The 15,475-nt window shown below is 43.0% G+C and overlaps 1 protein-coding gene and 1 pseudogene across 1 annotated transcript; one reads left to right on the top strand and one right to left on the bottom strand.

Annotated features, from left to right (window-relative positions):
• The first annotated feature begins 2,881 nt into the window (after window positions 1-2,881).
• LOC102875014 (UDP-glucuronosyltransferase 1-6-like) lies at window positions 2,882-7,137 on the top strand. The gene is made up of 2 exons (XM_006893525.1): window positions 2,882-3,742; window positions 7,126-7,137. The coding sequence occupies exons 1-2, from the start codon at window positions 2,882-2,884 to the stop codon at window positions 7,135-7,137; spliced, it is 873 nt and encodes a 290-aa protein (XP_006893587.1).
• Window positions 7,138-8,270: 1,133 nt separating this feature from the next.
• LOC102872726 lies at window positions 8,271-9,019 on the bottom strand (annotated as a pseudogene).
• Between the last annotated feature and the right edge of the window lie 6,456 nt (window positions 9,020-15,475).

Raw genomic sequence — 15,475 nt, 5'->3', positions numbered from 1 at the left:
AATATGAAAAGAAGTGCAGTAAGAAAATGAGAAGGGATTTTGTATTTCTCAATCTGAAAGAATGAAAACCCAAATTCAAACCTCAAGGTGAAATACTGGAGGATGCCATGGGAAAAATCTTGAATGATCCAGGAAGCATTAAAAAAGAAAAGAAGAAGATGGAAGGAATACACAGGGTCACTGTGCCAAAAAAGAACTGGCTGACACAAAACCATTTCATGAAAGAGCATATGATCAATAACTAGTGATAATGAAGGAAGAAGTTCAAACTGCACCGAAGACGTTGGAAACAAAGAAAGCCTCAGGAACTGATAGAATACTAAATGACATGTGCCAGAAAACAGATGCATCCCAGGACAGACACGCTCACTAGATGTGTCAAGACACATGGAGGACAGCTACCTAGTCAACTGAGATTTACTGGCTTAGGATAGGGAAGGATTCAGAGCTATTGTATGTCAGGTTGCTATCAATCACTGGTGACCTGATGGAACAACAACAGTCAAACAATCCCTAAAACAATCCCCTAAAAAAGATACTCCAATAGAGTTTAGAGGTTATTGAACAATATAATTAATATCACCTGCAAGCAAAATATCACTGCAGTTATTTAAAGGTGGCCAGAATATTCACCGACAGAGAACTACCAGAGAAATTCAAGCTGGATTTAGAAGAGACTGTGGCATCAGGGATATTGTTGATGTCTTGGCTAAAAGGAAAGAATACCAGAAGAATGTGTAAATTGTGTTTTATTGACTATGCAAAGGCATTTGATTGTGTGGATCACAACAAATTATGGCTAACATGGAGAAGAATGGGAGTCCCAGAACATTTAATTATGCTCATGGCAGAACCTTTACCTAAACCAAGAAGCTGTTGTCTGAACTGAACAAGTGATTACTCTATGGCTTAAAATCAGAAAGGCATCCATCAGGGCTGTAGTCTTTCTTTGTACCTCTTCAATCTATATACTGAGCAAATGATTTGAGAAGCTGGACTTTTTGAAGAAGAATAAGGCGTCAGGATAGGAATGTTGCTGTCCGTTTGCCGGCAGGGAGCAGCAACACCCTGATGGTGGTAAGTATGATGGAGATACACTATTTCGGGAGCACTGAAGAGAGCCAAACTCAACTTTATTGGGGTTGCAGTGCACTTATATGCAGGCAAGTAAACAAGAAGACAGGATGGGGTGGGATTGTGGACGTGGGACATGCAGATTGGACAGAAGAACCTCAGATCAGTGCAGACTACTCCCACTCAACATATGCGGCAGCCATCAAAGGCTTGCACTTATCTGCAGCTAGGAGATCTGGTCCGGCAAGAGGCCTCCCCCTCTTCCCTAACATTCCCCAACATAGAAGGAAGACTCATCAACAACCTGCATTATACAGATGATGATACAACCTTGCTTGCTGAAAGAAAGGAGCACTTAAATCACAACCTTCAATGGGGGGATTACATCTCACATAATAGATGGAGTCAAGATTGACATTGTCAACAATTTCATCTTACTTAGTCCCATGACCAACATCCTTTGCAGTCCAGATATTAAAAAGACACATTACAGTGGGAAAATCTGATGTCAAAGACCTCTCCAAAGTGCTAGAAGCAAATGTGTCAGTATAGAGACCAGAAGGGTGCAAACAGAGAGAACCTCTCTCAAGGACTCAGACATAAACTTGGGGAGTTCACACAACAGTGTTGGGGTAGGTGGTAATGTAGTCCCACTTTCCTGCTTAGGAAATTCAGGCACGGAGAGGCTCAGGCACGTAATTAGGAGGGAAGTCTGACTCCACAACTACCCCTCTTATCTGCTTTGAAAATGGAACTAATGATCTTAGAGCACATAGCCCACAGCCAAGGTCAGACCAACCCATCACCATTCCAGCTCGTAGCAAGTCAGCTTGGTCCTGCCTCTTGGCATTGTCAAGGCTGTAAATCTTTATGGAAGCCAATTGCCTCATCTTCTCCCACAAGCAGCTCAGAGGTTTGAATCACTAACCTTTTGGTGAGCAACCAAGCTTTAGCCATGGACCTCCAAGACCTCTGGGTGGCACTAATGATTTTCACTCATCTGCTAGGTTGGTGATTAGAGCCCACCCAGCAGTCCCTTGGAGGAAAAGCCCAATGACCCACTTCCTTAAGGGTTGTGATGAGTTATGGCAAGTAGATCCTGACTCACGCTGATGGCATGTTCACAGAGAAAAGCTTTCCTGCAGGGTTTTAGTGACTGACTTTCTGGAAGCATATTACTAGGTCTTGCTGGTTGGGTTTGACCTGCCAGCCCAACCTCTAGGCTAATAGTTGAAGGCTTTATCATTTGCATCACCGGTTGACTCCTTCTGAAAGCGTTGATATCAAGGAAGTCCTTTGGAACTCATTTCTTCTCTAACAAATGGGAACTTTATGAGTTGGAATTGTAATTACATTGTGTGATCTTGCATTTGTTAGGACAACTATTTCTTTCTTCTTGAGAAAAGTTGGTAAAAAAGTTGATACTCACTGATAGTTGTTCACTTGGGACACCATTGATGTTGTGGCATCCGGGGAGTTCAGGATGAAGAGTGCAGCGTGTCCTGAGGGATGTTTCTGTGTTCTCAAGTCACTCTACCTTTTTTGGAGAGGGAGTGGATATGAGTGAAAAGTAAAAGAACACCAGGAAGCTCAGTTGCAATCTGATAAAGGACCTTACGGGTCCGGGTCAGCTGCACATGTAGAAGCAGTTAAATATTACCTTGTAATTCTTTTAGATCAGAGTGCAAAAATCAGAGACAAGTTGAAGTAGACCGGGATCGAGAGAAGTACTACTAAGCTTAGGAAAGAGACCTAGAGTGGTGGAAGCTAGTAATTTCCATTCTTATTTTCCTCACCCTCCATCCACATGGCCTGCCTTCTCCAAGCATTTCAGAAGGCTTCCGCAGGGCTGTTCTTGTTAGCACTGTGGGGTGTGGTTGGAGGTGAGAAGCTGCTGGTTGTTCCCCAGGATGGAAGTCACTGGCTTAGTATGAAGGAGATCGTTGAGGTTCTCAGCCAGAGGGGCCATGACATTGTGGTGGTGGTGCCGGAGGTGAACTTGCTTCTGATGGAATCGAGACGTTACACCAGGAGAGTCTACCCAGTGCCCTACACTGTGGAAGAGTTTAATGAGCGTTTTCTTTCTTTTGGAAACAGCCACTTTGCTGAGAGGTCTTTCCTGAGTGGCCCTCAGACAGAGTACTGGAACAACATGATTGTTGTTGACATGGACTTCACCACCTGTGAGAGCCTCCTGAAGGACTCGGAGACCCTGCAGTTCCTCAGAGAGAGTAAGTTCGATGCCCTTTTTACCGACCCAGCCTTACCTTGTGGCGTGATCCTGGCTGAGTATCTGGGTCTGCCCTCCGTGTACCTCTTTCGGGGTTTCCCATGTACCCTGGAGTACACATTCAGTGGGAGCCCAAACCCTGTGTCCTACATCCCCAGATTCTACACTCAGTTCTCTGACCACATGACTTTCCCCCAACGGGTGGCCAACTTTCTCGTGAATTTGTTGGAGTTCCCCCTACTTTACCTTCTGTATAGGAAGTACCAAGACCTTGCCTCGAACCTCCTCAAGAGAGATGTGGACTTGGGTGCCTTGTACAAGAAGGCCTCCATATGGCTGTTAAGATATGACTTTGTGTTTGAGTATCCCAGGCCAGCCATGCCCCACATGGTCTTCATTGGAGGGATCAACTGCAAGGAGGGACAACGTCTACCTCAGGTTGGTGCTCATATCTGTTTTCAGTTGTCTTATTTCTCAGAAAGTGGACAAAAATCATTCCCATGTGTTCTGTTTCCTTTCACTCTAAGTCATCTTGTGCTGGCTGTAACCCGGGGAGGCTGTCTAAGGAAATGACGGGCTTCCTTCTAATAATAGAAAAAGGAAAGTAGGTAAGAAGGATGAGGATGAGATTATGTAGATGATTTGAATAATAGCATACCTGTGCAAGGATAGGTGAGGATAACTCAGAATCCTATGATGAACCCTTGTGGGTTGCTAGTGGAAAGACTGGAAATCTAAACAGACTTCCTGGACAAAAGATTTGGGCTTTGGTGATCTTCTCTGTAATGCAGAATAGAGGAAAATCTATGTCAGCTCTATTTTGTATAACGGGTCACTATGGGTAGAACTTTCACTGAATGGCATCTAAAAGCATCATCAGTGACAGGTCTGTATACAGATTATTTATAAGAGAGCTCCAGTGGCCTAGGCCTGCATATAGAGTATGTATAAGGGTGCTCTGATGGCCTAGGTCTGTACATAGAGTATATATAAGGGAGCTCTGGTAGCCTAGGCCTGTATATTGATAATATATAAGGGAGCTCTGGAGGCCTAGGCCTGGGTATAGACGATATAGAAGGGAGCTCTGGTGCCTAGTGAGCAAGAGTTGCCTTGCCAACCCAAAGGCAGGCAGCTGCAACCCACTAGCTGCTCTGAGGAAGAAGGTTGGGCAGTCTTGTCCTGTCACATTTTACAGTCTCAGTAACCTGATGATGGGTCATTGCAAGTCAGATCTGACTGCATGGCAGTGGGTTTGATGTCCCTTTAGAACAGATTCGGCCTTAAAAATATATATATATAGGAAACAATACGTATTGCCATTGAGTCAGAATTGACCCTCCAGTTTTCAGAGGCTGTAAATCCTGGAGATTGGGCACTGTGATTGCGGCAACAGGCTCTTGTGTGTCAGACAGTGTGAGGATGGTGCAGGACAGAACAGGCTTCAGAGCTTTTGCTCACAGGGTTGCTATGAGTCGTACTTGACTCGACAGCACCTAACAACAACAACAACAACAACAACAACAAGATAATACTTCTATCCAGGAGCAGCTGGTGGATTCAAACTACCTGCCTTGGGATTGCCAGCACATATAGTTACCAAGTTCTCATTATTAGGAATTAAACAACAGTCATCAGTATCTAGTTTCTTTGGTTGAATTATTTCAACTTAATGAAGAAAACATTCAAAGCCTTTCAAAAATCCACTAGTAGCCTAGGTTATGCAGACGACACAACCTTGTTTGCAGAATGTGAAGAAGACTTAAAGGAATTTCTGGAGAAGATCAAGGACCACAGTCTTCTGTAAGATTACATCTCAGTGTCAGAAAACAAAAATCCTCACAACTGGCTCAATCGGCAATGCTGGGTCAGGTGGAAAAAGGATTAAAATTGTCAAAGATTAAATATTGTTTGCATCCACGGTCAAGAACTATAATAGCAACAGTAAAAAAAAAATAATCAAGGTACATGTTGCATTGGGGAAATCTGCTTCAAGGACCTTTCCAAAGTGCTAAAGAGCCAGAAGGTAACTGAAAGACTAAGGTTATGCCTGATCCAAGCCGTGATATTTTCAGTTGCTTTGTTTGCATCTGAAAGTTGGATAATGAATAAAGAAGACTAAGGAAAATCAACGCCTCTGAATTGTAGTGTTAGTGGATAGTACTGAATATAGACTGTTGTTGTTGACTGATGTCAAGTCGAGCATGACTCATAAGACACTATGAACCAAAGGCCTGAAACCTTTCTATAAGTAGCATTGTTTCTCCAGGTTCATAGAGTTTCCAGAGGCTTGTGGTTTAGGAAGTGGATGTCACACCTGCTTCCAAACCTGTCTTAAACTGGGAGCTCCACCAAACACTGTCCACTGTGGGCAGCTGGTACGACATTTGACCCTCAATGGCACAAGATTCATTTTCACAGTAAACCCAGAGTACCACAACACAGCAAATTGACAGAAGAGTGCTGTACAACTTAGAAGAAGGTTCCTCCAGAATAATAACACTAGGCCGTAGCAACTCTAAGTTACTTCAGTAGACCAAATAGACCGCTGCTGTACCACTTAAAAGAGTGTTCATCCCAAATCAATTCCTCGGGCTGTATGGCATTTTTAAATTCCAGCACACCCACGTGCTGGTGGACTATGAGTCAGAAAACCCCAATTCATCTGGCAAGTCCCATAGTCCCAGGTGGGTGTCGGCGGATGGTACTTGCCAGATGAATTGGGGCGCTCTGGCTCAAAGTCCACCAGCATAGTGTAGATTACCAAAAAGAAAAACAAACACCCTGTCTGTTGTTTGGAAGGAAGTGCAACCAAAATTCTCTTTAAATAAATGTCCACACAGACTTTATAGAACAGGGGGTTAGATTAGAGGCTGGTCCCAGAGAACAATAGCAAGACCTGGGAACTCCACTCTAGAGATGCCAAACGCTGAGTCAACAGATCCACCACACATTCCCTGGATGTAAGTACCGCGTTTGTCCACTCATCTGTTGATGGGCATTTAGGTTGCTTCCACCTGATAGCTATTGCGAGTGAGTGTTTTTGGGTGTCTTCTCCTTTCCAATTTTGTATTGTGTAAGATAGTTTCTTAGTGATTACTTATGTATTGTATTTAAGACTTTATAACATTGTATGGCCAATTTTAGGGGGCTTTAGGGATATAGTCTGTAGGGAGTTGGGCTGGTAACCTAAAAGTAACTCATCTCTGGTGTTTCAAATCTCCACCAGCTGCCCTTTGAGACAACATCCTTCTTTGTCACTTCCTGCCTCTGAAAGCCCCCTGAAGGTGTCAGCTATGAGTTGATTCTGACTGGACAATATTGAGGTTTTTTTGAGAATCTGCTGTACCAGGTTAATTTCAGTAACACATGGGAGAGTGAGAGGCTGGCAGTGACACCAGCTGTCCACTGCTGAGGTCAGTGTCAGTGCGGTTGGTGGTTTCCATCCCACTCCCTTGGCCGTAGCACAGCTTGTCTAGGGTCCCCTGCCCGCTTTGTGGCACCACCCCTGTATACATCCTTCCTTCTGTCTGCTCCCTTGTATTTTTGATCTAAAGTGTATATAGTCCTTTCTTCAAAATTCACCAGAGACTCAGAAAGTGCTATGCAGCAAGGAAATTCCGAGTCATCAGATGAGAATGTAAACACCGGAGCTTCCTACAAATTGAGAGACTTGCTTTAAGCTTTGACAAAACCAGGTCTGGATTCTCGCTCACCATAACAGGAGTCTGTGGATCTTTGAAGGCAATGAGAAGGAAGTTCAGGACCCTGTGTGAGCCTAAGACAGGCTGAAGGGCTAATTTTCTTAAAAATTTCTCTGCCAGTTATCACATTAAGCTGACCTTTAGAAAAAGATATACTGGAAAAGGTGGAGGGTCATAAAAAGACAGGAAGAGTCTCAGTAAAGATGGCTTGAAAAAGTGCTTGTAACCGTGGGCTTGAGAATATCAGAGATGCTGAGGACAGCACAAGACAGGGTCACCATGAGTTGTGGTCAGCTTGATGGCCCCTCACAACAACAACAACTATAAAACACTGAGCTGTGCCAAAATGGACACATACATGTTTGGTTGTGTCTATAAGGACATATAAAATATTTAACTATTTATTATTTTATTTTATATTTTATTTATTTTATTATATTATTTTATATATATCTTGGGATAAGAACCTGCATCAGCCTAAACCTGATGTATATAAGATGTAGATCAGATACAGTCCACGCTCCACCTTTTTTACCAATTCTGACAAATCATGACTTCCAGAGTGTCCGCTTCTCTGTTGCTTTTAATACATTGCTGTAATGAGGGCATAGAACTCACAGCTCAGACTAACAATTAAGTGGCTTATTAAGGAAGGAACAGGTATAACTTGGGATCAGAATCAACAGGTTTCTGATCAGGATGAGGAAGCATGGAGGCAAAGTCTGGAAGATTCCAGAATCTTCACACCCCTCCTTCCTTCTGTGGAAACAGCTCTCAGCTCCTCTTGGTTGTGGGAGCAGACAGACTCTTCTTTCTACCATGTACACACACCCCTCTCAGCTGTGTGCTGTCCTCTCAGTCCCTGAAGACAGGCCTCCTCTTAGTCCACTAAGAATAAAAACACTTTCCCCACATTGATTCATTTCCCCTAACATTCTATTATTCTGAACAGTTTCCTACCCATTTTAAAAAAATGTGTTATTTTTTGCACTACATCAGTGTCCTGTAGAACGTCCCACATCCGAGTGTGTCCCATTGCTTTCTTGAGCTGTGATTAACTTGCTTCTGTAAACTCGAGGTCATTCTGCATGTGAACAGGGAACATGACCCGTGTCTATTAGAGAGGGAAGCCTGGCATGGTGGGCTTTCATAAAGCACATATTGCCCTCTGGCCTCCAACATTCTGAGGAAATCTTTTTTCTTTTTCTTTCTTTTTTTTTGCGATTTAATATTTGAGCTTATTTATTTGCCACACATAGAAAATTCTATTTCTGACTGGATTCGGATTTGGAGGTAGAAGCTCTCAGAGAGGACAGCTTCCGTCTCTTGGCAATCTGCTCCTGGTGTTTCTCTTTGACCTCCTTCATTCTCTTGGCCAAAAGCTTAGCGTTCTCTGCAGCCTCCTCCTCATTTTCCTTAGTGCGCTGTTTCTTCAGCAAAAAGAGCTGGCGCTTGTACTGCAGGACGCGTGGAGTAACAAGACGCTGAATCCTGGGCGCTTTGGTCCTGGGTTTCTTACCTTCTTTGTTTAGTGGCTTTCTCACAACATACTGACGGACATCATCTTCCTTGGAGAGGTTGAAGAGTTTGCGAATTCTGCTGGCTCTCTTGAGCCCCAGGCGACGTGGCACAGTGGTATCAGTCAGTCCCGGGATAGCCTTCTCCCCTTTCTTGACAATGACCAAGTTGAGAACACTCAGATTGGCATCCACAATGCAACCCTGGACAGACTTGTGCTTCCTCTCTCCGGTTCTCCGTGGTCTGTAACAAGAGTGCCCCTTACTCAGCAGCAGGCGAGCTCGGCCATGGGTCCAGACACCCTGCTTCATGGGGAAACCCTGCTTGTGTTTCCACCGCTGATCCAGACACCATATCCCTTCCACTCGTCACCGAGAGAGTCAGCAGCAACTTCTGTGACCATTCTCTTCTCATAAAATGTATGAAGTTTGTGTTCATCGTCCACCTCAATGAGTTTCTGGCAGCCAGTGGCTGGGAAAGAGGTGTTCAGCTTCATGGTGAAGAAGTTGATGGCCCTAGCAGCTCTATGAGAAAGAGCCTGAGGAAATCTTATTGGGAATCCTTTGTATGTGACTGCCTCTTGCTGGTCTGATAATTCACTTTTGAAAACTCAAATAAGAGTGTATTGGTGTAGTTGACTTTACATTCATCCTACTTCTTTGAAATTCTTTGATTTGTAGAGATGCGTGTCTTTCTTTGTATTGGGGAGATTTGATGCTATTTTCCCCCCCATAGCCTCTGCCACTACTGCTCTTTATTGTTGTTGTTAGATGCCATCAAGTCAGCGACAACTCATAGTAACCCTCTGAGTGGCAGATCGGAACCCTGTCCTATCCGTCGTCATGATCTCTGATAGGCTTGAGCCTATTGCCCTGGTCAGTTCCAATCCATCTCGTTCAGGCTATTCCTTTCCTTCGCTGACCCTCCACTTTTCCAAGCATGACGCCCTTTGCCAAGTACAGGGGCCTCCTTCCAACATGCACAAAGTCTGTAAGACTTACGTTTCCCCCTCCCTGCCTCTAAGGAGTACCCTGACTACTTGATACTGCCTTCCACTCTTGCTATTCTGTCCTCTAGTTTGTTACTCTTTCTTCTGATTAAATTTGTAAGTCCTTCTGTGATTTTTCTCCTTCCAGTTATTATCCCTGTCAGTTGCAATATGTCTCTTTTTCTGATCCTCATTTTATTCTTGCATTGTTTTCCTTGTTTCTCTTCACACTTTGCTTGTTTTTCATTGTTGTTGTTCTGTGCCATTGAGTTGCCTGCAACACATACCTAGTACACCCCTACATACAATAACTCTGAACCTTGCCCTGAGCCATTCTGTTTCCGACACACCTACTTCCATTACCACAGTTACCACATCAATCCATCTCATCCAGGGTCTTCCACTCCTGCGCTGTCCCTCCACCCTTGCAAGCATGAGGTCCTTCCCCAAGGACTGGTGCCTCCTGGCAACATGCCCAAAGTATGGAGACAGAGCTTCAGAATCCTTGCCTCCAAGGAGCAATTTGGTTGCATTTTCTCTAGGGTATAACTGTTCTCTTGGTGGTCCACATTCTTCTCCAGCACCACAACTCAGAGTCATCAATTCTTCCTCTGCCATCTTTAGTCACTGTCTAGCTTTTTGATGCATAACAATTATTTCCAAAGACTATAGCTTGAATCAGGGGCACCTTAGTCCCTAGACTGGCATTATTACTCTTTAGTACTTTGGAAAAGTCCCTGACAGCAGATCTTCCTAATGCAATTAATCTTTTGATTTCCTGACTGCTGGTGCCAAAAGTATTGATTTTCAAGTCAAGAACAAAGAAATTGTTAACAATCTCAATCCCTTCTCCATCTATCATGTGCTGCCAATTGGCCCAGTGGTGAGAATCTTTGTCTTCTTGATGTTGAGCTTCAATCCATATTGAAGACTATAGTCCTTGACCTGCTGCAACAAGCACTTCAGGCCCTCCTCAGTTTCAGCAAACATGGTTCTTTTATCATTAGTTATTTAATTATGTTTAATGCTGTTCTTTTATGTTCTTCCTTATTTTTTCATCCCTATATGTTCCTTCCTTTTCATGTTGAGTTTGGGGCCCTTACTTCTCTGTTCTTTCTGTGACTTGTGAATATTATGTTGTTATGTGCCATCGAGTCGCTTGCCATTCATAGCGACCCTATGTACAACAGCCCTAAAACCTGCTCTGTCCTGTGTCAATTGCACTGTCTCTGACATAGCCATCTGATTACCCCAGTCATTGAATCAATCCACCTCATAGAGGGTCTTCTCCTCCTGCGCCATCCCTCCACCCTACCAAGCATGATGTCCCTCTCCAAGGACTGGTCTCTCCTTACAACATGTCCAAAGTATGTCAGATGAAGCCTCAGAATCCTTGCCTCCAAGGAGCAGCCCAGTTTAACCCTCTCTAGGATGAATTTGTTTTCTTAGCAGTACATGGTACACTCTATACTCTTCTCCAGCACCACAGCTCAAAGGAATCAATTCTCCTTCTATCCTCCCTAGTCATTGTCCAACTATCTGATGCATAACTTGTAATTGTAAAGACCATGGCCTGTATTAGATGCACCTTAGTCTCCAGAGTGACACCATTGTTCTTCAGTACTTTGGAGAGGTCCCTAACAGCAGACTTTCCCATGGCAATGTCTTTTAATTTCCTGGCTGCTTGTTCCAAGAGTGTTGACTGTGGAGACAAGCAAACTAAAGCTGTGAATAATCTTAATCCATTCACCATCCATCCTGATGCTGCCAATTGATCCAATGTGAGAATTATTGTCTTCTTGATATTGAGCCTTAATCTATATTGAAGGCTGCAGTCCTTACCCTCTGTAGCAAGTGCTTCAGGTCCTCTTCAGTTTCAGCAAGCAGGGTTGTGTCATCTGCATAACACAATTTGTCAATAGATCTTCCACAATTCTGCTGCCACACTTCTCCTCATAGAGCCCAGCCTCCCAGATAATCTGTTCTGCATACAGTTTGAAAAGGTATGGAGACAGGACACATCCCTGGTGTACACCCTTCCCAATTTTGAACCATACAGTGTTTCCTTGCTCTGTTCTGACGACTGCCTCTTGGTCCAAGTGTAGGTTTCACATTAGCATGATCAAGTGTTCTGGGATTCCCATTCTTCTCAGAGTCAGCCACAGTTTGTTATAATCCACACAGTCAAACGCCTTTGCATAATCAATGAAACACAGATGGAAATTCCTCTGATATTCCCTGCTTTCAACTAAGATCCATCTAACATTAGCTACAATATCCCTAGTACCACGACCCCTTCTAAATCCAGCCTGGATTTCTGGCAGTTCTCTACTGATGTGCTGTTCCAGTTGTTTTTGTATAATCTTCAGTGGAATCTTGCTTGCATGTGTTTGGTCACCCTTCTTTGGGATGGGAACAAATATAAATCTCTTCCAGTTAGTTGACCAGGTGGTTATTCTCCAGATTTCTTGGCACAACTTTATGTTGAGGCACTGGAATTTTCCAGGATGTTAACTTTCTCAGTTTGCTCCCTATTTGATGTTTTCATCTGGAAGAAAAAGCCACCAGAGCTCCTACTGAAGATTAGCCCTCTAAATTTGTTCGCATTTATTCATAATGGCCTTTATAATGTTGGGTTTTATTCCTAGGTCTTTGATGCATCTTGAGTTAGTTTTGTGTATGGTATGAGATCAGGGCTCTTGTTCCAATTTTCTGCAAGTAGATGGTTGCACTAGCACCATTTAAAAAGAAGTCTTTTCCCTACTTCATGAATTTCACTCCTTGTCAAAATTCAGTTGCCTATAGGTGAATGGACTTATTTCTGGGTCCTCAATTTTATTCCTTTGGTCAATCTACCTTTCATTCTACCAACAATAAGTTCTTTAATCACTGTGACTGTGTAGCAAACTTTGAGGGCAAGGGCTTTAAGGCCTCCTGCTTTCGTTTTCTTCTTTAGTATCACTTTTCTTCTCTGGGATCTCTTTTCTTTCCACCTGAAATTAGTCATTACTTTTTCAATCTATGGAAAATGATTATGGGTTCACCAATGTTCACAAAGCGTTATTCACCAACACAAGAACATCGAAACAGCCCAAATGTCCAACTACAATTGAATGAATTGAGAAATTATGGTCCATTTACATGATGGATTACTACAAGCATGCAGGAGCAATGATTCTGTAAATCACTACCTAGCTTGGGAGGGACTGGAGATTATTATGCTGAGCGGACTACCTCAGTCTCATAAGGACAAATACTGTACAAGACCACTATTGTAGAATGAATATGAGGATCCAAGGTGGGGAGAGAGGTAAAAAAAGGGAAAAAGGTGGGGGGGTGTGTGTGGAGATGGGGCGTGTTAATTATAGGGTCACAAAATTTGATGAGTGGAGGGAGGGGTGGGTAAAGGAAATGGGAAAGATCTGGTGTGAAAAACAATGTATACACACTTTGTAAGTAATCTAATGTAAAATAAAAATGTTATTAAAAATATACCATAAAGATCATTCTAAGATAGAAATTGCACATGAGATCTTGGAGGCTAGCAATGTTTTATGTCTAAGTAACCTTTTAAAGAATATTAAATAAATATGATGATGGGATCTGGATTGGGATTGTATCGTATTTTTAGGTTGCTTTTGGTAGTCTTGCCATTTTCACAATGTTAGGTCTTGCAGTACATGAGCATGGCATATTTTTCTATATATGTATTTTATTATTTTTGTTTTAAATTTGTATTGGTTCTTATACAATAATTTGATTTTTTTTCCTACCCCTACCCTCCAGCCACCAGACTGTGACCCTGGGATTCCCCCTCTGTGCCCTCAGCCCCCGTCTCCTCCCCTTCCCTCTTTGACTGTCCGTACACATCTCTCCGGTTAGGCTTCTCTTCTCACAGGAGTGTCTTGTCCAGTGTTTGTTCTGATGCACCTGAGTTAGTTCACTCAGCATATTGGTCTCTAGGCTCTCTCATGTTATATGTTGTTGTTATATGCCATTGAGTTGCTTGTTACTAATAGTGATTCTACAGGTACAACAGTTCTGAACCCTGCTCTATCCTGAGTTAACCTCATTGTCTCTGACACATCCACCCCATTACCCCAGTCACTGAGTCAATCCATCTCATCGAGGGTCTTCCTTTCCTGCGCTGTCCCTTCAACCTCCCAAACATGATGTCCCTTTCCAAGGACAGTTTCCTCCTTGCAACATGCTCAAAGTTACATAGTACTTTTTAAAATCACTGCTCCTGAATACTGCACAGTATTCCATAATCCATCATATGAATGTATCTTTTGGTTTTTTATAGTAATATTTTGTTATTTTCTTTGTAGGGCCTTTTGCATCTCTGGTTTGATTTAAAGATTTCCTCTTTTGAGGGCTTGGTGTAAGGGCATAGTTTCCGTGATTTCCTTTCAGAGTTCTCTTTGTTGCTATAGCGGATTCAGCCTGGTGTTTGTGTGTTGGTTTTGGTCCCTCCCACTTTGCTCTATCAGTTTTTCCCCCAGTCATTTTCTTGCTGGGATTTTGGTGTTCTATAAATAGGATCGTATAATCTACAAGTAGAGTTTTTACTTACTCCTTACCAATTTGGGTGCCTTTTATTTCCTTTTCTTGCCTTGTTTTTCTGACAACAATCATGTTGTTGCATGATGCTGGGAGGGGTGGAGGGTCAACAAAGAAAAGGAAGACTCTTAACCAGGTGGATTGGTGACTGCTAAAATGGGCTCTTGTGTGTCAGGAACTGTGAGGATGGCACAGGATAGAGCAGGGTCCAGATCTTTTATTGACAGGGTTGCTAGGAATAATATTCAACTTGACGGCACCTAACAACAACAACTACTTGTTACTGTGTGCTGTCAGATTGGAACCAACACATTTCAGAAGTTTTCAGAGGTAGTAAATTGCATGAGAGGAGATTGCCCATCCTTCTTCCATGGAGCAGCTGGTGGATTCAAACTGCATGCCTTTGGTCTGCTGGCATAGCTCTTTACTGCTAGGCCACCAGAGATTCCTGCTGGATGCATAGCTAACAATTATGTTGTGTCCTCTTGTTTATAAGACCCTTTGATCATTATATAGTGTTCTTCCTTGTCTCTTCTGCTGTTTTTTGTCCCAAAGAATATTTTTTATCAGAAATTAATATTACTACTGTTTCTCTTTTTTGATTGCCATTTGCTTGATACAGTTTCACACTTTCTAATTTTTAGTCTGTGTTTATCCTTGTTTACTATGTGTCTCTTGTAGACATCATATTTGATGAGTCCTGTTTTCTTAACCGTTCTGTTCCTCTTTTTCTCTTGACCAGTGCATTTTATCCATTCATATTCAGTGTAGTTGTAGTTACTTATTGTTTTATTGCTGCTTCAGAAATCTTAAAAAAAAACCCATTTCTACCCAAAAATGCTGCGCTGAAATTTTATATGGAAGTACTTTGCTGTCACCCTCTCTGACAATGTCAGCCACTTCCTATATAATTTTTAAATTATGTCCTTGAGAATACATTGAATAATAATTTTTGTTCTGAATTCACATTGTACTGGATATGATCCGCGGCCAAGGCAAGGATCAGAAGCTACTCATTTGAGAATTCCTCAAAAGCCGCCTCGGTAATTCCGCTCATTCTTTATGGTGTTCATGAGTAAGTCACCGACAATGACTGCACATTTCGTAACAGTGTCAGAATACACACCCTCTCATGAGGCAGGTTTTATATCTTGTTTTTCCAGGCAAGCTTATTACACCAGCTTTGAATCCAAGCAGCAGGTTGCTCTGGGTTGCTGTGAGCTCCCCAATGGCGCCTGCAGCTCTGACGGGCTTCCTTGCTCTGTGTGCCTGGCTTCTGCTGACATCTGGCTTTGCTGGAGCCGGCAAGCTGCTGGTTGTACCCATGAGCGGGAGTCACTGGCTCAGCATGCGTGTCGTGGTGGAGAAACTCAGCCAGAGGGGGCACGAGGTGGTGGTGGT

This window comes from Elephantulus edwardii, unplaced genomic scaffold, assembly GCF_000299155.1.
Source record: "Elephantulus edwardii isolate Elephantulus edwardi_28Jun2011 unplaced genomic scaffold, EleEdw1.0 scaffold00127, whole genome shotgun sequence".
Lineage (NCBI taxonomy): Eukaryota > Metazoa > Chordata > Mammalia > Macroscelidea > Macroscelididae > Elephantulus > Elephantulus edwardii.
The sequence above is the reverse complement of the archived record's forward strand: the minus strand, read 5'-3'. Positions and strand labels throughout refer to the sequence as shown.